The following is a 26,848-nucleotide window of genomic DNA, read 5'->3' on the forward strand; positions in this document are numbered from 1 at the left end:
ATCCATTTTCCTTCTGTAATTAAGCATTTTATTAGATATATAATCAGAAAAAAAGTTTGTGTTGAAAAGAAAAATGAATTTTTACAACATTTGTTCATCTGAGGCACTAGAAAATGTGAAAAACAAAAATTCAGAGGCAGGAAATGTGCACACAGATATACAAAAGGGGGAGAAACAGGAAAAAAAAAAATCAATATGTACAATTAAGAAAGCCTATTAAAGAGAACATAACCACAGAAATAAAATACACATATTCCCTCATGAAAGGAATGAATGACTTTTGGCTTTCTAGCTGACGGTTCCTGAGCTTGACTGATCCATAAATCCTTTCATTCACATTAATGTTGTCAGTGCAGTTTGTGCATTGCATACAACATGAAACAAACCCCTAAAGCTCTGATACAGGATCATTTAAGAACATCTTTGGTCATTTTGAGAATGAACTATTTCATAATAGTATATGCAGGGTTTATTTTAGTGGATCAAAAACTGTGGATGGATGAATCAGATAAATTGATATTGGTATCCTCCACTAAAATAAACCCTGTAAAACAAATAAACCAATAGAAAACTGACGATAATGCTGTAACACTACACTACACTGCAGTCAGTATTGCACCCTAGGAAAAATACTCAAATTACATGTTTCAAATGAATAGTATCTGTATAATAATTATTTTTCATTGTGTCTGAACCTCATTTTAATCCAATTTTTGTCATTTTTAAAGTATTAAAGAGAAAAGGAACAATTAAAATAAATTTGCATCAACGACATTCACCATGATAACCAACATAAACATGAAGTGTGTGGGATATCAGCCACACAAACTCAGTGATTTCAAGGCACATATATAACGCTTGTTACACAAAACTCAAAGACATTCATACTTGATTAGAACCCCTTTGTGAATGAAATCAAGATCGAGAGCATGTTAATATGTGCGTGCTGATTTCTTCCCGGTATATGGTTACAATGTGCCAGCATTGTGAGGACAGAGACTCCTGGAAGCTTCTAGAGTGTTTTTGTTTCTTGTATTTTTTGTGTAAATTGACTGTTTTCTGCAGGGCCAAAGGTTAAAGTGGCTATGTTCGGAATAGCATACTACTATACTACTTTTACTGTATGTAGTATGTATACTTTGCATACATTCTATGTTTAGAATACCCAGATGACCTACTATATTTGCACACTGCTGGGTACCGTATCCCATCATGCAGTGCATCAACTTGACCTTCCGTTTCCAGTGTGACGTTTGAACTAGAAGCAACTGTTTTGACTCATTGATAATGCTACCAAACGTTTTACTTAAACTTGAAGAATGCTTAATAACTACATTTATTCATGAGGTAACCAGTATATAAAGAGGTCATGTGACAATGTTTGGATATTTTCACATCCTTAAAAAGGGTAGGAATATACAGTGCAGTATGCTAGTATTCCATTACGAACATAGCTTTCGATTGGCTGTTTAAGCACCTCACAGGGCGGTGTTTTCTGATTGGTGTTCATCGTCTGAGGGTGTTTCCGTGGTTTTATCCTCCTCAAGCTCCGGGACAAGATCCAGCCCTGGTCCCGTAAAAGATCTCTCCTCTCCATCTGTGCAATCAAAATGCATAGTTTATATGTATAAAAGAAAACATTTGATCATCTTTCCACCATAAAACCTGCAAAATTTGTGAAACCATGAATGCATAACTGAACAAGAAGCACTTGAATGTATTTTGGATATCAAAATGCATATATTAATAATATGTTTTATTGAATTATTTAGCTGTGTTATAGCCTTTCAATGAAACTAGTATTTATATTTAACCATTAACAATACTAATATTATACATCATTAATATCCAAACATAATAAATATACACTACTGATCAAAAGTTTGGGGTCAGTAAGATTTTTTTATGTTTAGGAAATAAGTATCATGCTCATCAAGGCTGCAATAATTTGAGAAAAATACTGTTAAAAAACTGAAATATTATTACAACCCATAATAACTGTTTTCTATTTGATTATATTTTAAAATGTAATTTATTCCTGTGATCAAAGCTGATTTTTCAACATCATTACTCCAGTCTTCAGTATCACATGATCCTTCAGAAATCATTTCAGATTATTATCACTGTTGAAAAGTTATATTTAATATTTGTGTGTAAATCGTGATACAATTTTTCAGGATTCTTCAATGGTAATCTTTTCAATAAAATGTGCCCTTGCTGAATAAATTTAGCAAAAAGATTGACCCCAAACTTTAAAACAGTAGTTTATTATTTAAAAAATGAATAATGTTAAATAACACCGTATCTATGGCACACCTAAAACTGACCCTGCAGAAGCAGCTGAGGTTCATGGGTAGGGAGTTAAATGTTTAGTTGCATAAAGCATGTGTTGGTATTCTATTTTAAAGGGATAGTTCACCCAAAAATTACTCTCCCTCAAGTTGTACCAAACCTGTATGAATGTCTGGCGAGATCTGCTTGGTTACTGACATTCTTCCAAATATCTTCTTTTGTGTACAGCAGAACAAAGAGATTCATACAGGTTTGGAACTACTTGAGGGCAAGTAAATGATGACAAAATTTTCATTTTTGGGTGAACTATCCCTTTAAGACATATCACAAAAACACTGGTTAGGCAGGCTGTCATGCAGGTTAACTTGCTGTTAGTCGGGTTAAACAGGCACTGTGCAGAAAGCTTTCAGACACACAGATTGAGCTCAGAAAACATCAACGGATTCGCCCAGAGTTCTTACCATCGCCTGCCACTCAAATCACACCTCACAGGCAGAAGATCACACATCTGTAACAGTGCAACAACGTCACAACATGTTCAAACACTGATGACGACCAACCACCAGCAAAGTGAAGCCAATCGTGATTCAGATGGCTGTGAGCTTCCATAAAGCCAATCAATTTCAATCAAATGACCTTTTAAAGTCAACATGAAACATTGTCTGCAACCTGTTTTACTTCTATAATGTGTCAAAGTAACTGAATTATGCCAAGTTACAAATATACTGTACAGTTCAAAAGTTTGGAATAATTAAAGGTGCAGTGTGTAATACTGACAGTTAGTGGTTGAAACAGGTACTTCAGTCCAAATTCAAAATACGCGGGTTGCCAGATTGAGAACACGCAACTAGCGAAGCAAGCGCAATTCACAATGGAAGGCAAGGAGACTTAAGTTGATAGAAATAGAAATTTTCATAGAAAATTTTAGATGGATGCCGAGGCTTTTTAGGTTGGGTAGAATCTGCGATCTCTGACTCCGTTTGCTGGCTTCCATGGCTGTGTTTTCCACCAAATGGCAACCCGGGGGGTCAAAACACCATTGGGTAAATTGGAAGTGGGCGGAATCACACAGACCAAAACAAAAACAGACATTCCAACACGGAACGCACATTTCAAAGTAAGGCTCCATATACACTAGTGCGTTTTTGTTTTAAAACGCATACGTTTTGCTACGGTTACACCTGTCGTTTACATTACGCCGGCGTTTTCGAACCTCGAAAATGGAGACTTTTGAAAACGGTGCACACCCCGTTTTAGTTTGAAAACGCCGGGATTTTGTTTCAGTACAAACTGAGATTTTTTTTAAAAAAAACGATGGTGTGGCTGCCAACGTTCGCTCTGCGTATCCTTGACGACCGTGTACACAATAACATGGAGACTGAACTGCAATCTTTGCTGGCTTTGTTGTAATTTTTAGCAGCCATTGTGCAGTTAAATTGCATTTTTTAATACTGCAGCTGCCTACATGCGCAAGAGGCAACTGTTTACACTTGTACGCGCATGCCCAGTGTGTATGAACAGTCATGTGACATGCGTTTTCAGCCGTGTAGTGTAGACGGAGATCGTTTCTGAAACACTGTGGAAACGCCAGTGTAGATGAGGACTGTTTTCAATTTAAAATGCTGTTTTAAAACAAAAACGCACTAGTGTAAACGGGCCCTAAAAGAAACTGGCTGTAGCATTGGTTTCAGAGAAACAAGTATATGAATGTGACATGTAAATATCCTAAATAGCTGCAAACATATTATGGTATTTTTATGCTTTAGTTCAGTCAAAAAATTACATACAGAACCTTTAAAATGTTTTAATGTTCTTTAAAGACCTCTTCTGCTCACCAAGACTGTATTTATTTAATTAAAAATACAATAAAAACAGTAATATTGTGCAATATACTGAAATAGAGAACAGTTATTTTAAAATGTAACTTGTTCCTGTGACGTCAAAGCTACATTTTCATTTATTATCTTTATCAATGGTGAAAATAGTTGTGCTGCTTAATGCTTAATTCTTTGATGAATAAAGTTCACTAAACAGCATTTATTTGTCACTTTTGATGAAAGTAAAGCATCCTTGCTAAATAAAAATATTTTTTCTTTTCTTTAAAAAAAAACGTACTTAACCCAAACTTTTGAATGGTAGAGTATTTGCGCAAAAATATAAATTAGCAAAACTGCTTTCAACATTGATATTAATAAGAAATGTTTCTTGAGCAGCAAATCAGCATATCAGAATGATTTCTGAAGGATCATGTGACACTGAAGAATAAATGATGCTGAAAATTCAGCTTCGACATCACAAAAATAAATTATATTTTAAATGGTATTAATATTTCACAATATTACTGTTTTTACTGTGTTTACTGATCCAATAAATGCAGCCTTAGTGAGCAGAAGAGACATCTTTCAAAAACAAAAACAAAAATTCCAAACTTTTGGACCTGTAGTGTATTTTTTCTATAAAACAGTGTACTAATTAAGACCAGGGATGTGTATTAGAAAAGTAAATAGGCTGCATTTTGACTTCATGTTGACTTTCCGGATGAAGGTCTGATGCCGATGAACCGCGTGTCATTAAACACTGAAAGTGGTGATCACTGAGATTTCTTTAAACAGTGCTAATCCATGAATCACGGTGGTGGTAATGTCAAGAAGCGTCTGCAGTGAACGTGGCAGCATCGCAGAGCTTTCTCATGCTGCAATGCAGTAAACCGGGAGATCGTCTGAACCTCAGGCCAAACTGTGAAGGACTCTGGGCAGCTGCTGATATTTCCACAACCCCTGGAAATGGTTCTGTCTATCGCAGCATGTGGTTTCACCGACCCTAACTTACGGCTAAGATTATTACACACGACGGATCCTGCAGAGAGGTCGCTGATGACATCTTGTGTTATGGGGGATAAATGTGAAATCCAGATATGAAGATATGTGTGTGTGGCTGAAACAGGGTTCAGTAAACGTATTAATATAAAACACTAAACTTTAAAAGATTTGTTCAGCTGTGAGCTTAAATAATGGATGTAAAGGACAATTAAACATCACTAAGGTGCTGAAAGGAATGATGAATGATAATATAACGATGTCACGGAACATTCCGTTTTCAAAGAATAGAACTCAAGATTAAGACTCATTGTGTTTGATTTCTTTGGACACAATTGTGTTTGATTTCAGTGTTCTGTGTCAGGAAGACAAACAACAATTCAAACACACAATTTTAAACATTCATTTTCTATCGATTACATGACATTAAAGGAATGTTTAAGGGTCAGTACAAGTTAAGCTCAATCAACAACATCTGACATTCTGCTGATTTTCACAGAAAATCATTTTGACTTATTACTCAATCTGCAAAAATGAACAAGAATCGTGTTTACAGTTAAACATCTATAATGACTGACTTTGCAAACTTCCACTGTAAGTGCATTACCATAAACAAGATTTTTGCTTGTTTTTACCAATATTTTATATTTAATTTTATATTATTTTTAATTTATTTGTAACTAATTTTCTACATGCCATGGATACTGTCTATAGAGTTAAACTTATATTTAACATGGAACATTCACCATGGAAGCTTGTTTCTGTCACGGAATAAAAAAAACTAAAAGATAATTGTGACTTTTTATCTCACAATTCTCACTTTTTTCTCGCAATTGCAAGTATTTGCGAGATGTAAACTTGCAATTGCGAGAAAAAGGTCAGAATTGCCAGACATATTCCAAATTCTGAGAAAAAAATCTGAATTTTGATTGTTTAATCTCACAATTGTGACTTTACATCTCGCAATTCTGACTTTTTTCAAGCAATTGTGACTTTATATCATGCAATTCTAAAAAAAAAAAAAAAAAAAAAGATAAATGCGCAATTGCGAGAAAAAAGTCAGAATTGTGAGATAAAAAGTTGCAATTACCTTTTTTATTTTTATTCCATGTCAAAAACAAGCTTTCATAATTCACTGAGTCAAGGATGTGACAATGAAATAATTCCGTAACCTATGTACTGCATATTTAAATGTAAATATTAAATATAAACTAGACACAACTATACAGTATATAACGCATAAAACAAAGACCTCTATTAATGACCAGTGCTGTATGCTGCTAACAATTGCATACTCTGTACTACATCCATCCTGATCCAAGACCTACTTGTGAAAATACAGCTTGTTAACTCTGGATCTGGGAATGTTTAAAAACTGCAGCTCTTGTCTATAATGACCTGGCATGGATACTGTCATCTTAAGATGAAGTTCTTTGTCTCCACGGCATCTGCGAGTTTCTTTCGTCATGTGAAACGATCCTAATGGAGGGAAACCCTCAGGGCAGCTGTTTGGCAGGGGCTAGTGTTGGGCTTCCTGCCCAATAATGAGCTATTAATGAGGTACAGATATAGTGACACTGGACACCTGTGCTTTTATACAGACTCTAGTTGAGTGTGTTTCCATATTGTAGTCGATTGAGATGTAATAAAGGAGTGCAAGTGACATCCATTGAGCGCTTGACATTCCCATAAGACTTGCATGGACACGTTGATTTTTTTTTTTTCATAGTCGTGTGCATTTGCCCTCAGGAAAAGGATAAAAATATCTCTGGTATTGTCTTTAAATTTCCATCATATTTTTCTATATTATTTTTATTTACAAAGAAAATGCTATCATAGCTTGCAAAAAAAAAAAAAAAAAAAACATTTTGGTCATATGCTGTGTTTTTATTTTATAGAAACAAAAGTATAAAATTATTTTTATTTATAAAATTGTTTAATTATTTCTATTATTATTTATTATAATTATATTAGCTATACAACATTTTGGTCATATCCTTCATTTTTATTTTATAGGGAAAAAAAAAAAAAATATAATATATAATATATATATATATATATATATATATATATATATAAATAAAAAATTAAATAATTTATTATTTTTATTCATAAAAAGTAGTTCATTATTTCCATTATTATTTATTATAATTATATTAGCTATACAACATATTGGTCATATCCTTCATTTTTATTTTATAGAAAAAAAAAATCATTTTATAAATAAAAATAAAATAATGTATTATTTTTATTCATAAAAAGTATTTCATTATTTCCATTATTATTTATTATAATTAGCTATACAATGTACAACATTTTTGTCATATGCTGTATTTTTAAATTTCAGAAATAAAACTAAATAAAAATATATACAAAACTAAATTATTAAATATTTATATTTAAATATAATGAATTAATTTTCTTAATTATAAACGATTATAATATTATTTAATAAAATAATTAAATTATTTTCATTGTTATTTATTATTATTATTTTTTTTTTTTGCCAGCCTGTGCAAAAATGTCACAATAATGTTGTTTTTTTTCATTGATTCCCATCAAGTTGAATGCTTTTAATATGTTTGTTCAACTAACTTCAAGTATGAGCAATAATAAACCTTGTCTTAGTAAACACATAATAATAATAGTAGTAAAAATAATAATAATACAGATCTAAAAGCAGATATTTGATAATGCTCATAGTGTCAAATAAAAATGCATATTCTTACCTGAGATGATCTTGGATCCAGACACACAGACACCATTGGCACCGTTGCTAGGCGGTTGGGGTGGTGGCGGGCCGGTGGGTTTGGGTCGCGCTCGAGGGGTGGGTCTGGGGCGCAGCTGGGAGCTGTCGTGGGGCGGTGTACCAGGTGGGGTAGGGGTTCTGGGAGGGGACGGGTCTGGTTCATCTGTGCTCTGGGAAGAAGGCTGGGAAGGAGGTTGAGGAGGAGGGTGGCTGGGGGCCTGGATGGGGGTCTGGTTGTTGCGACGGGGTGCGACGAGAGGTTGAGGGATGCTCGGGGCAGAGGGCTGGCTTGGTGTGGGATAGTTAGGAGCCGCCTTTACGCTCTGAGGTGTGGTAGGCGTGGCCTTATTGGGAGGTGCCGGCGCTTGTTTCTTTGTACCTGAAACAAAATTATCCATTCATCCTTGATTTTATTAACAGTAACAACATGCATTTTAGTTCATTTTATTTTATTTTAATTATTTCCCACACACTATTACGGTGAAAAAAAAACAACAAAAAAAGCAAATGCGAGATAAAAATCACAGCTTTACTGAGGAACGGTGTATGTTTCGGGGCACAACATGTCCATGTACCATCTAGGATAAGGACCATTAGGACTCACCTCTGCGAATCATCAATGAGGTAGGGGTCCCCGCATTCACGTGAGTGGGTGTCCCACTCGAACCTCCCGGTCCGTTCCTCATGGCTGGAGGTGTGGACGCAGGTTCTCGGGTCATGTTACTGGGGAGGGAAGAAAAGCGGGAACTCATATCATGGGATTACACTGCAGTATGTATAAACAGGTCAGTTAACATGCAGGGGATTAAAATGTAGTGGTCCGAGTTGAGTTAGTGACTTGCATGGAAAAGTTAATACAGATGCCTTAAAGAAAAACAGTTAGCATAATTAGCGGTGTTGTTTCTGCATGCAGTGCATCTTTTTCACTAAAGAAAGAATAAGCAATAGAGAAAGGCAAGGCAGAACACACAAACTCAAGCAGCACAGAATATTCTACAGAAAAGACATGGAGAGAAAGACTAGACGGGTTTTTGCCCTGACCGGGGTGACGTACTGTGACAGCATGATCGTGTGAAGAATCATCCTTGACTTGCATTTTGAGAGCCATTTGTTTGAATCCTTCACATTTGATTATCTAAATAGGTTGCGGAAACTCTTCTTTTAAAAATATTATGGGTAAAATATTGGGTGCAAACAATATTTAATTTAATCAGTTATTGTTGATTAAACTGCTTATGTCACATGATTTCCAACTACAGTAGTCTTTAGAAAACAGAATAAAAATCATTTAATAAAATAATGACATAGAACAGTACTTTTTATTTTATTTTACTATTTTTCTTGTCATTAATATGATAATGTAATCAACATTTATTTAATTTTAATTTAAGAAGTATCATTGAACTTTTTGATTTAATCTTGTGTGTGTGTTTATTTTATAATATATATATATATATACAGTCAAACCAAAAATTATTCAGACATTTTTTATATTTTTGATATGTTTTTACTAGTGGGTGCAGGACACTATAGTTCATTTATGTAAGTGAGGATAGCAAAATAAAGTAAACTGTGACATATTATACCCAAAAATTCTTCATACAGTGGACTACCAGTAAAATTGATTAAAATTTGGAACCAAAAATTATTCAGACACTTTGTCCTGACCATGTTTTGCTGAAGTGTTATCTGACATAATTAAGATTATTTTTTTCTGACACAGTTTAACTCTGAGATCTTGTCATATTTTATTACCATTTTTTAAACTATAGTGAATAAACTGTATTAATGAATGAAATGTTCAAGGTGTCTGAATAAATTTTGGTTTGACTGTATATAAAAATGAACACTATTTTTCTTTGAACAGACCCCCTTGTAACCTCTTCATCCTAGTTTAAAAACCTTTCGTAAAGCTTATTATTTGCACTTGGGGGGCCACCCATAAAAAGGGTGATAGTTTATAACTTTACCAGTGATCATTTTCTGATTTCTGAAAGTGTTTTGAACAAAGAAACATGAGAATTGCACAATAAGACAATGTGCATGACACAGAAATGATGGCATTTGATTATTGCCATCCCAGGTATCTTGAAATTTTTGTAACCTTCCTCTTCGATTGTACCCAGCTGAAAGCAATTTGACTGATTTTAAAGCAGCGTTTTGAAGCAAAAGTCAAGATAGTGGCACAAAACGATGTGCACACAACACAGATTTCGGCGGCCAGCTCCTGACATCTGGCAGCGGATTGCGTGGTGAGGTAGCGGGATTTTACGGTCGCACCAATCCTTACCTGTTCTCCGCAGCAGGGTTCTGCTGAACTAAAGGCTGCTGCGTCTGAGACACCGCAGCTCCCGCCTGCCCAGCCTCCAGACCCCAGCCAGTGGGCGACTGAAGGGAGGGCTCAAACACGGGAACCCCCCCGGCGTCAATGGGAGGGAGAGGGGGCTGGAAGTTAGGCGTGGAGTGCTGCTTTTTATTTATTGTGCCAGGTCTACGAGGGGCGATTTCCGGCTGTTTGTTAGCAGGGCTACAGGGAAGAGGGGAGACAGTATGAAACACTCACACAAGAGAGTGACAGTGGGGTATTAGTCTCCACAGAAGGGAAGGAGAAGAAGGACAGGACCACCACCTGACCACTGGGACAGCAACCAGAGAGATATGTTGGGAATAGATGAGATTTTAAATCGTTTTTGGAATTTTGTGATGCAGCGTAAAAACTTTTTTTTTTTCATACATATTTCAAAAATATATCAAATTAATTATATACATATAAGTTACATAGTTTCATCAGTAGGTCTTTATGTGTAGGTCTTTTGAATCATTCACTCAACCAATTCGTTCAAAAACATGGATCTTTTAGGATCGCCACTACTCTGTGTTGCTTGGAGACCCACAATGGTTGATTTTGTTTGGAAATATTTTAGTTGACAGAGCAAAAACAGTCAATATATAGTACAATACACATTATGCACTGGAATGTTGTATCCTTAAAGGGATAGTTCACTGAAAAATGAAAATTATCCTCAATCCTCAAGCCAGCCTAGGTGTATATGACTATCTTCTTTCAGGTGAACACAATCGGAGATATATTTAAATATATCCTGGCTCTTCCAAGCATTATAATGGTAGTAAATGGGGGGTGCGATTTTGAAACCCAAAAAACTGCATCCATCCATCATAAAAATAATCCATACGGCTCCAGGAGGCTAATAAAGGTCTTCCCGAAGCGAAGCAATGGATTTTTGTAAGTATCATATATCTGTCTATCATATATCTATATTTAAAACTTTATTAACTAAAATAACTAGCTTCCGGCGGACGACCGTACGCATACTGTGCAAGTCGACTTGCGCCACAAGAGTAACCCCCTGACGCAATGTATGACACAGGATGTAGGAGTATGGGAAGCTTAGACGCCTCTCGCGGTTTAAATAAAAAGGGCTGTGCAACAAACTCAAGCTCCTCTTCTCTTATATCAAAATCCTCTGACATTTCTCTTTAAAATTTCTCATTTCTCATTTTAGACTTCTAATTTGTTTTGCTCTATCCTCTGTGCTTCCGCGTTCGTCAACGCGTCATACGTCGGGTCAGAGTTCACACTTCACCGCGAATCAATGCGTATGGCCGTCTGTTGGAAGCTAGTTATTATAGTTAATGTATAATAAAGTTTTAAATATAGATATTTTTCTTACAAAAACCCATTGCTTCACTTCGCTTCAGATGGCCTTTATTAACCCCCTGGAGCGTATGGTTTATTTTTTATGATGGATGGATGCATTTTTTTTGGGCTTCAAAATCTCACCCCCCTATTCACTGCCATTATAAAGTTTGGAAGAGCCAGGATACATTTAAATATAACTCTGATTGTGTTTTTCTGAAAGAAGATAGTTATATACACCTAGGATGGCTTGATGGTGAGTAAATCATGGGATGATTTTCATTTTTGGGTGAACTATCCCTTTAAATTACAAAAAAACCCTGTATAAATACAGTATATTTACATCAGTAAATGACACAAACTTTGACACATTTTAGTATTTTACCCCTAAATTTAATTTCAAAACCTAGCTTAAATTTTTTGTATGCTAAGATTTATCCTATAGTGCAAAAATTAAGCAGTCATTCATTAATGAAGCGTAAATCAATGTTATTGTTAACTAAAACAATTTTATAAAATGCTATTTGAAATAAAGCTGAAATGTGCTAAACAAAACCATAAAAATCACAAAAGCGCATACTAGAAGTAAAACAGAAAATCTAGTGTGAAGAAGTACTATAATAGAATATAAATAATACTAAAGTAACACTGACATTAATTTCGTTCATTAATGAAGCAGTCAAATCTCTTTTAGAGAGTGACTGCAGCAGCCTGACATTCAACTGAAGGACTGTCCTGTACCTGAGGCACAAGAACATTCACCTTTTCAAGCTCTGAACTTTTGGTATCATCGCCTGCGTGACAGGAGCTGTTTGACTCATTCTGAACATACCAAGCTTATAAGAGCGCTGCTGACTGGACTGAACACTTCCTGCTTATACACTCACTAGATAACTAAAATTGCAATTACTGAAATACAAATAATAACATTTTACTCCTTTTAATCATTTTATTCCGACAGATGCTGCATTAGTGCTTCTGAAACGCACGGCAAAAACGTGACTTTTTTTCCCCCTCTGACTTTGGCACCCAGTTCATGATCATGAAATATATCAATAATGCGTTTATACATAGCTATGAGCATACATTTTATTTATTTCAGAAAGCATACAATAAGCAACGGTTGACAAAAAACTAAAGTAAAACAAAACAAAAAAGTATAAAACAAAACAAAAACAAAAGAAAAGCAAAGCAAAACAAAAAAGGAGGCAAAACCACAGAAAAAGATGCATGTGTCATATGAAATGAACATGTCTAAACAGCCCCCAGCTCTGGTCTCAGACTGTCTGCTTGGACTGTGACGGACTCACTGGCCACTACATACGAGGCGGACACTACTGTGGAGCTGGAGTCATGTCTGTAAACACGGGGGTGAGACTTGTACCTGTCTTTGCGGGGTGTGTCAGAATCGAGCGACCCCTGGCTGCCTTGGCGCCTCTTGTCTATGGTTCCGGCTTCGGAGTCAGGGGTACCCGGGCACCCAGGCATGGCAAACATGCCTGAAACGTTGAAGTCCACATCTGAAGAGCAAAAGAGCAAAGGATATGATTAAACAGCCAAGACTGAGTAAAAGTAAGTTGTTCTTAAAGAGGATAAGCTCAGTTCTAAACTCTAGTGTTTAGGTAACATTTCAAGATATACTTAGACAAAGGCCTTTTTTTGGCCGAGTTACAAATAATATTACATGTTTATGTATTGAAAATTTGACAGTAAAGCACTAAGCTTGAATTGAGATGCAGATTTTTTTTTTTCATTTTATCTAAAATTATTTAAAAACTTTTATTAACAACAATAACATAAAAATTAGGTTTTTACATAGGGAAAAATGTAAATATTCTACTCTTATTAAATATACCGTACTAAACAGACAGCTTCAATGATTATAAAAGGAGCGCTCTTTACTTGCTTTCTGTGTAATTCAGTCACAATTTAAAGAAAAGCTTTTGTTTTTCATGAGACTTTATGACTTTTCCTACTTTGTGCTCCTCTGCTGCCATCTACTGGTTATATCTCTAATTTCTCTGCATTTAAAGTCCCCCTCTGGCGAGTTTTTTTTAATGTTGTTTATATGTCTGTGTGGTGTTTTTAATATGCTTTAAAACAAACCATGTGCAAATTCACAACACCATTGCTGAGTATTTTCTCTTTAAAACTGCAGTGATCCATATAAAAAAATCGGGTAGATTTAGCAATATAGTGGGTGTATTACGATGTTATGATGTACTAATGCCTTTCTCCACTGATGTTCTGAGTTGTTCAAAGTGTTTCTAAGGATATTTATAAGGCAGTCTCAGATGGCGAGCGGGAACATGGTTTGAGTAACATTAGCAACACATTATTAACAGCTGTTTGATAATGTAGGCTAGTCAAGCAAAAGGCTAATTATATTAATTACCGTTATGTGTCTGACATTGTAAAAAGCGATGCCATTGTGCAGGTTTACTAAAGTAAAGTTGACCGAGTGGATCTCTGAGCTCATGCGAGTGAGTGGAGGCGGGGCTAATTAACATATTCATAGATCTGCATATATTAAATGAAGCAAGGGTGTAGAGTTACATTCAAGCTATTTTAAGACATTTTTTTTTTTTCCCCACAGGAAAATTTTTTTAAATGTCATTTTGGTGATCAAAGATGAGTTTTAAGGGATAAAATTATCGACTACAGGGGGACTTCAAATAAAAGTTTGTTTGCCACGAAGCATTGGTTTTCCTTCATCTTTTAACTTTTAGTTTTACAAATCGCATTAAAAATTACATTAAATTTAAATCTTTGAAGTGTAAAGCACTTTAAAAAGTCCTTGAAACGTTCTTGAATTTCACTCTCGAAAAGTTTGCATAAACCCTGAAATGAATAAATGTAAAACGACCATGGTTACAGTTAGCATTACTACATTAAATTCATGGTGAATGTTGGTGATTTTTTGTGGACTGGAGAGCCTTATATAACTTGTTCATTCATGGCTCAATATTTCTCCTGGTTTCCATGTCAGCGCTGTTTGATCTGATACCTGTACTTTATAATAGAGAATACTTCGCCAAATTTAAATAGTATTGCGTGATCGAGATCGGCGCGCGATAGCCTGTTCTGAGCTCATGCTGCGTTGCGCTGTTTATTATTGTCTGAGCTGATAAACTGTCCAGGCTCTGCAGCTCAAACGAGTAACGCGGTTTTTTTCGTTTGCTGTTTAATGTTTCTCATATGAAACAGAAATGGCAGCTCTCATCAGTTGGGCAATGTGGTGGACCTCTAACAAAATTTAGTCTCACCGGCAGGGAAAAAGGTCACAAAATGCGACCATTTGAACACAGTCTGGAGCCCTGATATAAGATGAGCAACTTAACTTAAAAACTTAAATTAAATGGAAATTGACTTCCATAGTATTTTTTTTCCTACTATGGAAGTCAATGGCAACCTTCAACTGTTTAATTACCAACATTCTTCAAAATATCTTCCACTGTGTCCAGCCAAAGGTGACAGGATATCTCTATCAGATATAATGTAGACCAGCAGTTCTCAACCTTTCTGACTCCAAGGCCCCCCACGGTCAAAGACAATATTTGCAGGCCTCCTAATATATTTCTTGAGGTCCCCTTGGAACCTAGTGGGCCCTGACCCTCTGGTTGAGAACCACTGATCTAGACAGTAAACAGCGAGGAAGCTTACTAGGTTTGGAACAGAGCTTCAGTCAATGGTAGTCTTACCTTCTGGAAAGAACCAGCTTGCATGGTTGATCATCAGTTCAATTATTGACACGACATGGACGGAAGTAGTGGCTGCCATTTCAGCAAGGCTTCTAGGAGCAGAAAAAACTGTAACATGTCAAACTGTTCCACGAGTAACATCAACAAGGACATTTAACTCCATCTAACATTTGTATATAAACGAAGCAATTTGAGAAGCATTTTGTGTAATGGGTAATGTGAGCAGATCTCACCCCTCTGTTTTGGCCCACAGCAAATTGGGGCCCAGTACAATGGCGATGTTGCTTGCAGTCATCTTGTTGATGTCGCTTTCCAGAGAAAGCTTGGCAAGAAACTTCACCAGGTACCTTCAGAGACATGGATTACCTTGTTACAATCATAATAGTTTGTTAAAGGTCAATGCTAAAAGTTAGTTTGATGTAGTAACAAACAGACCTAAAATTGGTTTTGTTGGGCTTTGGTAACATGTCACACACCACCCACAGCGCCTGAAGCCTCTTATCAGGGTCAGAAATACTGCAGATGAGAGAAAAACAAGAGATATATACAGGGCTTGACATTAACACCCACCAACCCACCAAATGCGGGTGGATTTCAGCAGTGGCGTGTGAACACAGTCACTCCTACTAACCACATGGGCGGGTTGAATTTTATTTAATACATTCTTCAATTGTAGCCTTTTAAAAAGGCCTCTGAAATAATAAACTAAGTACAATGTAGTGTTGTCAAAAATATAGATACTGAAATATCTAAAACGCTTCCAATACTCATTTTCCGCAGAATAGATACACGATACCAGCTGAGCTTTCTTGCTCACTCATCCGACAGCAAGTTGAAAGTACTCAGTACTAAATTGAGCTGCTTATTGCATTCAAACAGTCAAATACACACAAAACAATGTTGAGTATATTACGAGTATTCATGTAAACAGTTATGTTTTAAGTGAACGTAAACAGTTGAGAAAGAAAAAGCATGTGTAACAGTATAATGGATCCGTGCGTCAGGTCTTAAAGTGACAGCAGCCTAATATATATTTATATTTTTCTCCCGTGGTATCAATGTCAAAATTGTGGCTAGTGAAAATGCTGAATGGCTAGTAACCACTAGCCACAGTGGCTGGTGAGCAAAAAAAAGTTAATGTCAAGCCCTGACATTATATATGCCTATGACACAAGAGCCTCACAAACAGCTTTTGCTGTACCTACACAATAAAAACTGATTTAATTACATTTTAAATGTTTCATTTTAAAATCTTCATCAATATAATTTCTAATATTCTGAAATTCACATACTGTTTAATCAGTATCATTTTAGCATAGCTATCTTTTTTTTTTAATCAAAGTTTCATTTAGCATTTAGAGTTAGAAATGAATTTCACAAGAACTGGGCACATTCATTTGGGCATATTTCAAGCCTGACACCCTCTGAAAAACTTTGATGCCAATCATTTGATCCACTGAGACACTTCCAAGCTAATTCCACTTTACAATCCAGACCAGAAACCCTTTGAGTTGGAAATCAATCATCTTCCATTGACATTGGTGTATGTGAATGTGCTTTACTTTGAGGCTTGAATCCACTCTTCATACAGCTGGTAGCTCATCAGAGGTTCAGGCAGCTCTCTCAGGTAAGATTTGAGGGCTCCTAAATAATCATGAGAAAGAAAACCCAACATCAATTGCATTTGCAAGCCCTCGATTGTGTTTTAACACGACTTGTAAAGTGTAAAGAGTTTTTTAAATATATGGCTCTACTGTAGTTGTGGTACTCTTAACACTGATGAACAGATATGAAAAGTTCGAGGTTTCAAAATAGCTTAGTGCCAATATCCTGTTTTTGTAATAAATAATACAAGCAAGCATGGTTTAAAATAAAACAAACCAAGTCACACTGTCATTTTGGGAACTCCTTCTAGTGACTTTTTAGCTAACAACTCTGTAGCTGTGTACCTCAACAATTTCATTTACGAAAAACAGCACATACCAGCAACAGCGTGAGGGTCAGAGTAAAACTCCTCTAGTTGGGAAGTGGAACAGTCCAGTGCCGCCTTTAACTTCTTCAGTTTAGAGGCTCCAGCAGCGATACGGAACAAACCCTGACACGAAAGAAAATGTTGTAAATGCACAAGACCTTTGCAAAGCGCAGTAAACCTATTTGTTTATGTATAAAAATGTCTGAAAATGCAGTTTTTGTATGTGTCAGTGATGGTTTCACAGGGAAATGACTGTCTCCTTTCACTGCTATTATTAGTCTGGGTTTAGCTAAGAAGCAGAAGTGAACCAGCAGACGTCTGTAACAAGGATATACTGCTACAGAGTTGCTCTTGAAATGTTTAAGGTCATCCATCTGTAGCTCAACCTTGAGATAATAGTGAGTGAACATGCAGCTGTTTTGAGATTGTTTTGAATCTGTATGTCATTGTTAAAGGGAACCCATTATGCCCCTTTTCACAAGATGTAATACATGTTCCCAGAATGTGTCTTTGAAGTTTCACCTCAAAATACCCCACAGAACATTTAATATAACTTGACAAATTTGGCCCTATTTGGTGTTTTGTGTGTGTCCCTTTAAATGCAAATGAGCTGCTGCTCCCTCCCCACTTTCCAAAACAGGGCGGAGCTTTAACAGCTCACGCTTCGGATACTCAACAACAAAACTGGAGAATCTCATGGAGCCAGAATGTCAGAAATTGTCAGTAACGGTGTTCAGTCTTACATTGTTCAAACTGGAGTCGAACACTGATGGAGAGACTCAGGAAGAAGTTACAACTTTTAGAATGCATCTGGATGTTTCTGAACGGTTAGTGGATAAATTTATGTAGTTGCTGTGGAGTTGATTTAACTCATCGACTAGCATGTACCGTCATGTTAATCTTTTGTGCAAATCCAGCGTTGAACGGACCCTCGTTTGTGAAGGAGTCTATCTATCTATCTATCTATCTATCTTTTCTTCTTACTGAGACAAAAGGAACTGGTTCTGTATAAAGTGCCCTTTGCAAAATATTCAAAAGACAGAAAGACTGAGCACTTCCCTGAAAATGACAACTATCTGCCATTGTGTATGTAGTAACAACGTGCATCAACTTCCCCTCGGGATGAAAACCTTCATGTCATTTCATCTGTTAGTTCTCATGTGTTGTTTGACTGTCAGATACCTCTTCCTGCATGCCGGTCTCCAGCAGCATCATGACGCAGGCCTCTATGGGCAGAGCGATCTCTCTGCTAGTGCGTTTCAGATGTTCCTCCAGAGCTGTGCCAAACGCTGGCTTCTCTGTCCATTTATCTATGTCAGATGATGAGAGAGTGAGAATGATTTGAGTTATGGCAGGATACATTTAAGAATCATCACTAGGTGTGTGTGAGGTGTGTGTGTGTGACAGATTCTGTTAGACAAGATGATATATAGTGTGAAAAAGGATACATTACAGTGCTGGCCAACAGAAAGCTTTGAAAGAGAAAGAATGATTCATAGCTGGATGATTCATAGCCAGATCTCTGGGTGCATCTCATAAAACCAGTCAAGAACAAGTCTGGGCCATATTTCACCCCAAAATCAAAGAAAAAAAAATGACCATTTATGTATTATCATCTGTCATCTGTCTATCTATCTATTAAATAAAGGGAACATTCTCATTACTAAAATGATAAATAAAATGAATAATTATTATTATCATGAATTAAAAATACAGTATTAGTTAATGCAGATTTTTCATGTTTTTCATTATGAGAAAACATACTGTAAAAAATAAATCAAAAGTAAGATGTCTAAACAAATGACAATATCGACAATACGAATTTGAGGGGAAAATGTGCCTAAACAAATGTCACAAATGCAAATTTGTGCAATATAGACATATATATTAGACTGAATATGATCCAGACATATTCTATATATAAATAAAATGAAGCTTTTATTCTACTACTGTGATATGAAAAAATAGGTATATACACTAAAGAATTGACAATATAATAAATTATTATTAATTTAATATAGAATTATAAATCATGCATAATTTGAAACGTTTTTTTATATACATTGTGCTGCCTTTCATTTCTGTTGATTTTTCATGTTATTTATTATGAGAATATTTAATGACAATAATAAAAAGGCTCTAAAGTAAAATGACAAATTACAGTGACAGTGAGGTTATTTTGCAATACAATAATAAGATTTTGGGTGGAAAATGTGCTTAATATTGTTGTGAATGTCACGATGCAAAAAAAAGCTTCATTTTCTTTGTTCCTTCTTTTTTTGTTGTTGCTATTTTAGGGTGAAATGTGCACTAGCAAACAAGTTCTTGGACAGATTTCCTGAGATTTTACCCTTTTAGTTTGTAAGCTGTGACAGTTTGAACATTATAGAGATCAGATAAATATTGTCTGTTTCAGCACACAAAACACATGCTCCTTAATACGCTCTGTTTATTCTACTTAAAGGGTTAATTCACCCAGAAATGATGTTTTTTATAAAATAAAGTGCTTAAACATAATTTAGCACTTTATTTACAAAATATCATTCTCCAACGCACGTTCACACAATGACGTCTGCTCTCGCACGAGTCGTGGTGCTCTCGTAAATGGGTTGGAGATTAATATTTTGTACATAAAGTGGTAAATTATGTTTTTTGGCACAAATAAAGCACTCGTGTCGCTTCGTAAAATTGAGGTTAAACAGTCACATGGATTACTTTAATGATGTCTTTACTACCTTTCTAGGGCTTGAAAGTGGTAGAAAGTAGATAAACGAAAGTCTTACGGGTTTGGAATGACATGAGAATGAGTAATTAATGACAGAATTTTCATTTTTGGGTGAACTATCCCATGATTTCATAAGTGTTTTGAGTGATTCATATGAAACATTTATCCAGCAGATGCTCTGTCCAGGAAGTGAAGAGTAAATATCACACCTTGCTGTGACTGTATGGTGGGCAGGACGCTTTCAATGGACGCCAAGGCTCTTCTGTGGTAATCAGCTTGAGCTTCTAACAACTGTCAAGACAAATACAAACCTCACTTTTCTATTTTTGTTTGACAAGAAGAAAAGTCTGTGACTAAATAATCTTTAATCTACTCACTGGCTATATACTGTAAAATATAGTATATAAACAACAGTTAAATTAACTCCACTGGTTAGACATGCTAACTACTAGCATAATAGACCTATGAATACCACCAAAGTCCCTTTAGGCAAGTCATTTCACTGGGCGGCCATCTTGGAAACGCCTCTCAGGCAGCTATTTCAGTCATGCAAGTGCTGCTCCTCTCTTTTTGAATGGGGAAACATCAAATTCTCCAAAGCTGTTCACTAAGCTTATGATTAAATTTCATATTTGAAATCAATGAAATCTGACAACTCTCATAAATTTTATTTTTAAACACTCAAATCATGACAAAAATCAGCTGTTTTCAGCCAATGCGCATGTGCAGTCCTAAGCGCGCGTCTCAGAACACTGACTGTTTCTGTAGCAACCGGTGCTTCTAACGGCAGCTGCAGTGACGTGATGACTTTACCAATTGGCTCTTTTATTTAGGAGGAGGGACTTATTCCGCAATATTGCGTGTTGCACTTTCTCCCATTCATAGTAATATGAGTGCACAGTCTTTGTATATCTAAAGTTTTTGATACCACTGACCTTCGACCAGTTTCTTACTGATAATTAAAGTTAAATTCAAGTTAAATTCATTATTCCAGTATAAATCGCTCATATAAAGCTCATAGAAATGACTTACCAACACATAATAGCGGGCATATTCTCCTTCCTTGGAGGAAAAGCTGTACATTTCAGCTGCCAGTTGATCCTAAAGACAAAACAAGATAATACTAGGCTTAAAGTGCTACCTAAGGTCACCTAGAAACCTCAATCAAATCTGACTCATATATATACCTTGCATATTTCCATTTTGTTCTGAGCTTCATCCATCTCCTCCTTGAGTGTGTCAACTTTGGCAGCCATTGCTTGAGCATTTGCAGCTGTAGGAAATGCCTTTGTAGCCTGGTGATACCTGTATTACAGGAGTTTGAAGTGTTTTCTCTATTAGTCCACGCAATTTGCATTGCAAGGTCATCAAATGTCTCAAAGCACCGGAAGATGCTCAGCAGACGCTGATGTGGTTATAGTGTCGTGCATTTACACTACAATTCAAAAATTTGGGGTCAGGAAGATTTTTTTAATGCTATTCAAAGAAGTCTCTTATGCTCACCAAGGTTGCATTTATTTGATCAAAAATAAAAACAGATATTTTAAATTGTTAATAACATTTCAAAATATTACTGTTTTCTATTTGAATATATTTTAAAATGTAATTTATTCCTGTGATGTCAAAGCTGAATTTTTATTACTCCAGCCTTCAGTGTCACATGATCCTTCAGCAATCATTCTAATCTGAAGATTTGCTGGTCATACATTTTTTACTATAGAATGCAACAGTGCCTGTCCCCTTTTTCAGTGGCTTTGGTTCCGGAAGTATTTTTTTTAATTAATTTCTCCCATAGGGATTTTTAGGGATCTTTGTTAAAGAGTTATAAGCCATGAACCAAGACAATCAGCTACGAGGTGAATCATACCTAAGTTTATTGTAAAACATGCATATGCATATATATATATATATATATATATATATATATATAAATAAATAAATAAATACAACCATTTAAGTATTTTGAAAGGGTAGGAAGACTCAGTTACATCATTCGCGGAGCTAACAAGCTCTTTTGTCGCGTGTTGCTTGTCTGGACTCTCTGATTGGTGTAAATTTCTGTGCAGCATCCTGGGTAATGTAGTTTTTCACCACGATTTCTGCTGTTAAACACGATTATTTGATTGTTTTTTTACTTCCCCCAACCAGAACCCAACTGTTGCACTCTATTATCAACATCAATGTTTAATATCCTTAATATAATCTTATTATTATCAATATCAATGCTTAATATTTTTTTTTGTTAAAATTTTTAATGATTCTTTGATAAATTGAAAATTAAAAGAAAGAACAGCATTTTTTATTTGAAACCATTATACATGTCTTTACTGCCACTTTTGATCAATTTAATGCATCCTTGCTAAATAAAAGTTTTAATTTCTTTCATAAATAAATAAATAAATAAATAAATAAATACTGAACCCAAACTTTTGAACAGTACTATATATACACACCTGGCTTTCGCAGAATCAAAATCCAACACAAGCTTGGCTAAATGTTTCCTCTGCTTCAGGATGTTAGGAATATCCACCTTTAAGCAAAAAAATTGAGATATAACCTACATTGCATGTTTTAAAAGCAGGGTTTTTCCACAGGTCTTTGGCGTTACATACCTCTGCTAGCTGGTTAAGAGGATCTAGAAATTCTCTCTCCAGCTGAACTTCATGTTTGCTCTGCTCAAAGGCCAGTTTGTTTTCAGCTTCTCCACAGACTTCCATCATCCTCCTGTAGATACAAACAGGGATAGTTAACCCATAAATGAAAATTTTGTCATCATTTACTCACACTCATGTTGTTCTAAACCTCTATGAGTTTCTTTCTTGACTTGCATAGTATTTTTTTCCTACTATGGAAATCAATGGCTACAGTTAACTTTCTGGCTACCAACATTCTTCAAAATATCTTTTTTTGTGTTCAGCAGAAGAAAGAAACTCATACATGTTTGGAACAACATGAGGGTGAGTAAAATGGGATGACAGAAAAAACTATCCCTTTAACATAATGCTGCCTGGTCACTTTCATTATTCTTGGATTAACAGATGCTAAATAATACAGCTGGGCGATATGGACAAAAAAAATCATTTTTTTTTCTCCATATCATTTGATACTGATATTTAATCAAAATATTTTCATACCTCCACAAGTAAACTCCACAAAATAAGCTACCTTTTCATTTAGAGCCCTATGAAATCAGTGTTATTTTTCTCAAATTCCGTATTTTCCATTTTTATTTTCTCAGGATTCTGGGTTTATGATTTAATATATACTTATCATGAAAACTGTGTCAAATGATATGAATTCTAAAACTTTAACATTTTAATCAGTCTTTTAAATTGTAATCAAATGAAAACACTTAATTTACAACAAAATACAGCATTTTTACTTTTTGTCAAATAAGGTGCTGTACAAAAGAATTGGTATACTGTATACTGGAAAAAATCTCAGTTGTAAGACATTCCTTAAAATAATATCAAACACAACTAGTATAATTAAAAAAAAAACAAAAAACAATGTACTCTTGCTAAAAACCCCTATGAACCAATCATCATCAAGCAGCATAAGGGTCACATTTTCCATCATGAACAATAATACATTAACATTTTCCATCATTCTATTATGCATTTCAATGAAATAACAAATGTTGTTGGATAATCATGATGCTTCCACTCTGTATTTTCACAGATCAGGACCATAAATAAACCGCCTGCCTGAGAAAACAGATGACTGTTTGGTCACATTCTCTCATTATGAGTATGAATCACAGGTCAGGAGGACCAGATTATGAGATGGTTTTGTCTGTCAAAGAGCCAAAGAGTTCATAAACTCACCCAATGAGAGACTCTTCACCAAGCTGATTTCCTCCATCCAGCATGGATTGTGAAAGGGCCGTGAGAGGAAGCTTTTTCTAAGAGGGAAAAAACAAAAAAAACAGTTCAGAAGTGTATACTATGGAGGTATTTGAAAATGTAAAAGCAGCTGTTACTTACATGCCTCTTCTCCGCATCTGTGCCAATGCTACCCTGCAGACACATGGTCATCTTCTTTTGCGCATTATGGGAGACAAGTCGCACATTTTCCAGGCGGCGCTCGATCTGTATTAATGCATTTCCTATTATTATGAGTGTTGAAAACAGTTTGCTTAATATTTTTTCAGGATTTTTTGATGAATAGAAAGTTCAAAAGAGCAGCATTTATTTGAATGAGAAACCTTTTGTAATATTATAAATGTCTTTAGTGCCTCTTTTGATTGATTTAATGCATTCTTGTTGAATAAAAGTGCCCCTGTTATGCTTCTCGGCCATTACCTTTCATGTAGTGTGTAATATACTGTAGCTATTTGTGAAAGTAAAGGTCTGCAAAGTTTCAAAGATCAAACTGCACACAATAAATGGAGTTATTGTCTGAACCGATTCTGAACTGCCTGAAACATGTTGTCAGTAATTCAAGTCTTACTTTCAACTCAAACCTACGTAGGTTTGTAACACGTTTGCATAATGTCAGCCTGTGGTCTTCACTGGTTGCCCATAAACAATGTCTACTTTGACCCTCAAACACTGAAGTTGTAGCTGAGGCCTGGAAGAGCTTTGTTCGTGTTATCGACATGTCGAGAAGATGCTGTTTTCTGTGCTGCAAAAGCAAATCCACTTTGATGCACCTCCTAAGGATGATGACTGGGCCGTCTGACCAATCAGAGCAGAGTAGGTTTGCAGAAAGGAGGGGTTTAGAGAGACCAAATCCTTTTCAGGAACCGTTTCAGACAAGTGTTTTTGACGTTTGATGCATGTAAACCTATTGTAGGAGACCTCCAAAACAAAAACAGGAACCTTTAAAATAGGGCACTTAAAAAATCTTTTGTGTGTCTATTATGAAAAGTATAGTCATCTCCAGAAAAAGCAGAAAAATTGTGTTTTCTGGTTGTCTCTTCATAGAGTTGGCCATCAATTTATGTTTTTGACCTGTAGTCATAAACACAGAGGCTGCAGAGGGGCCTGGACTGGAAAAGCTTTTAAAGTGGACAATATGTTAAAGAGTTAAAGCTACAGTGAGCATGAGGAACCAGGCAAGAAAAATGTCTGCACTGTGCCAGCAAAGTGTGCACTTTAGCACATACAAGCGGTCTGAGTTTAGAGACCAGCTGGCTGTTTACCGGCATCTTTCATTTTGAGAAAAACTCTGTCAAATGTATTTTCAGTTCACACCTCCCACCTTGTTGGTTCTTTTTTTCCTGTTTGTCCAACCACTGAAGTGTTCGGGAAACCTGCTTGAAAAAAAAAAAATGCACCTCCCATTTTAACCAACACTTTTAAATTCACCATTAAATCAAAATCGACAATTCTCATTTTTTAAGGAATATTGCAGTATTTATTATAAAGGATTTATCTGTGCACATCATATTTTTTTTTTAATTCATGTGTCCTCATAATCTTAAACCAAAATAATTTCCCCTCCCTCTTGAAGCAACATCTCTTCGCTGATAATGTTTACTGGCATGAGGACGGGACAACCTGTCACTCACATGAGATCCACCAATAGCAAACCACAACAATCCAATCAATTCCCTGTGGACAAAATCAAGCCCGCCCTAAGTTTGTTCCTGTTTGAGAGGCCGTTTCACATGGATATACGTCACAATAGAGAAGAAAACATTTCCATTTCATGCCAATTTTAAAAATAAAAATTGTTTATACTTGTCAGAGTTGCATGTACATATCTTTTTCAAGTTACTTAGACCAGGAAATCTGTCCGGTTTGGATCCAGAAAGGAATCAAGGTTTGTTTACAGTTTGTGCACAAACCACTTCAGCAGTTACGGCGCAGAAGCGATGCGGTCTTCTTACAGCTGGAACAGAAAGCAGCCAAACTGGCTGGCTGTTTTCTTTTATAGAGACATTCTCGTTTCTCTCGTTCTCACATGTATGCGCAATCCGCAAAAGAGCAAAAGTGGCGAATCCTAAAAGTGTGACAGTCCCTTAAATAACTTCAGACAGTCGCAGTGGAACTGAAACTCTCCGTGTGAGATGACTGCTCTTTTCAGCATCTCAGAGTCACGCTGCTTCTGTTTGCAACTCAAACTCATTTCAATAAAAGCTCACCACAAAGGCACCCAATTCACCAATACATGCAACCTACACTTACACCTAGAGTCTAGGTCTAAGTGTACATACTGTCTGTGTTGTTTCAGCGCAATCTCAAATTTCTCAATTCTCAATTTAATGTAATATAATTATATATATATATATATATATATATATATATATATATATAACTTAATACTAAATTTAAAAAATGTATCACAGTTTCAACAATATTAAAATATTACGCAGTACAACCGTTTTTAATAAATGTTAAAATGATTTCTGAAGGATCATGTGACACTGAAGATGGGATTAATGATGCTGAAAATTCAGCTTTTCCATCACAGGAATAAATTACACTAATAATTCTAAAAAATATAATAAAATAGAAAACAGTTATTTTAAACAAACACACCATTGAAATGGTTTCTGCTAGAAAATGTATACAAAATGTAACCGTCCACTCATTTTCCATCAACCAGCTTTCATTTTTCAGATACAGGTTTGTTAATGGAATGAGGAAAAGGGAAAAACGAAGAGGAAAAGATCTGCAGTACAGATGTTCTGATCAGCGCTCCACAGTTCCAAGCAAAGCAAACGAGACAAACAGGAAATGATGACGGGCCATACCGGCCTGTGGCGGCACTCACTCAGCAGGGGTCAAAACTCCCACTGGAGCACACTTACTGAGAGTGACTCGAGACCTAAATGACTTTGAAACGGTAGTTTGTTACGCTGCTCATAATTTAAACTACAATCAAGCTATTCTGTTAAATGAGTAGTCAGCTACCTACTTTAAGGGGACAATGTATATAACGAACATACATAATATATGACATTTCATTTATTTTTTCCCAATAAA

At 35.7% G+C, this 26,848-nt stretch overlaps 1 protein-coding gene across 3 annotated transcripts in view; it reads right to left on the minus strand.

Annotated features, from left to right (window-relative positions):
* Positions 1 to 5: 5 nt before the first annotated feature.
* The window catches only part of arhgap17b (Rho GTPase activating protein 17b), a 38,515-nt gene continuing 11,672 nt past the window's right edge, over positions 6 to 26,848 (minus strand). The window contains exons 3-21 of one of the 3 annotated variants that reach the window (XM_051884486.1): positions 23,900 to 24,004; positions 23,741 to 23,817; positions 22,526 to 22,637; positions 22,367 to 22,443; positions 21,101 to 21,218; positions 20,946 to 21,014; positions 20,123 to 20,204; positions 18,371 to 18,498; positions 17,200 to 17,311; positions 16,779 to 16,860; positions 15,652 to 15,732; positions 15,450 to 15,563; positions 15,217 to 15,308; positions 12,900 to 13,035; positions 10,148 to 10,384; positions 8,462 to 8,580; positions 7,838 to 8,236; positions 2,754 to 2,800; positions 6 to 1,597 (exon numbers count right to left, since the gene is read on the minus strand). In XM_051884486.1, coding sequence (XP_051740446.1) covers positions 2,793 to 2,800; positions 7,838 to 8,236; positions 8,462 to 8,580; positions 10,148 to 10,384; positions 12,900 to 13,035; positions 15,217 to 15,308; positions 15,450 to 15,563; positions 15,652 to 15,732; positions 16,779 to 16,860; positions 17,200 to 17,311; positions 18,371 to 18,498; positions 20,123 to 20,204; positions 20,946 to 21,014; positions 21,101 to 21,218; positions 22,367 to 22,443; positions 22,526 to 22,637; positions 23,741 to 23,817; positions 23,900 to 24,004 — 2,148 coding nt within the window. In that variant the 3' untranslated portion in view covers positions 6 to 1,597; positions 2,754 to 2,792. The remainder of the gene's footprint in view (positions 1,598 to 2,753; positions 2,801 to 7,837; positions 8,237 to 8,461; positions 8,581 to 10,147; positions 10,385 to 12,899; positions 13,036 to 15,216; positions 15,309 to 15,449; positions 15,564 to 15,651; positions 15,733 to 16,778; positions 16,861 to 17,199; positions 17,312 to 18,370; positions 18,499 to 20,122; positions 20,205 to 20,945; positions 21,015 to 21,100; positions 21,219 to 22,366; positions 22,444 to 22,525; positions 22,638 to 23,740; positions 23,818 to 23,899; positions 24,005 to 26,848) is intronic. The other 2 variants (XM_051884480.1, XM_051884496.1) reach the window with 2 other exon arrangements.

The sequence above is a fragment of the Ctenopharyngodon idella genome, chromosome 3 (assembly GCF_019924925.1).
Source record: "Ctenopharyngodon idella isolate HZGC_01 chromosome 3, HZGC01, whole genome shotgun sequence".
Lineage (NCBI taxonomy): Eukaryota > Metazoa > Chordata > Actinopteri > Cypriniformes > Xenocyprididae > Ctenopharyngodon > Ctenopharyngodon idella.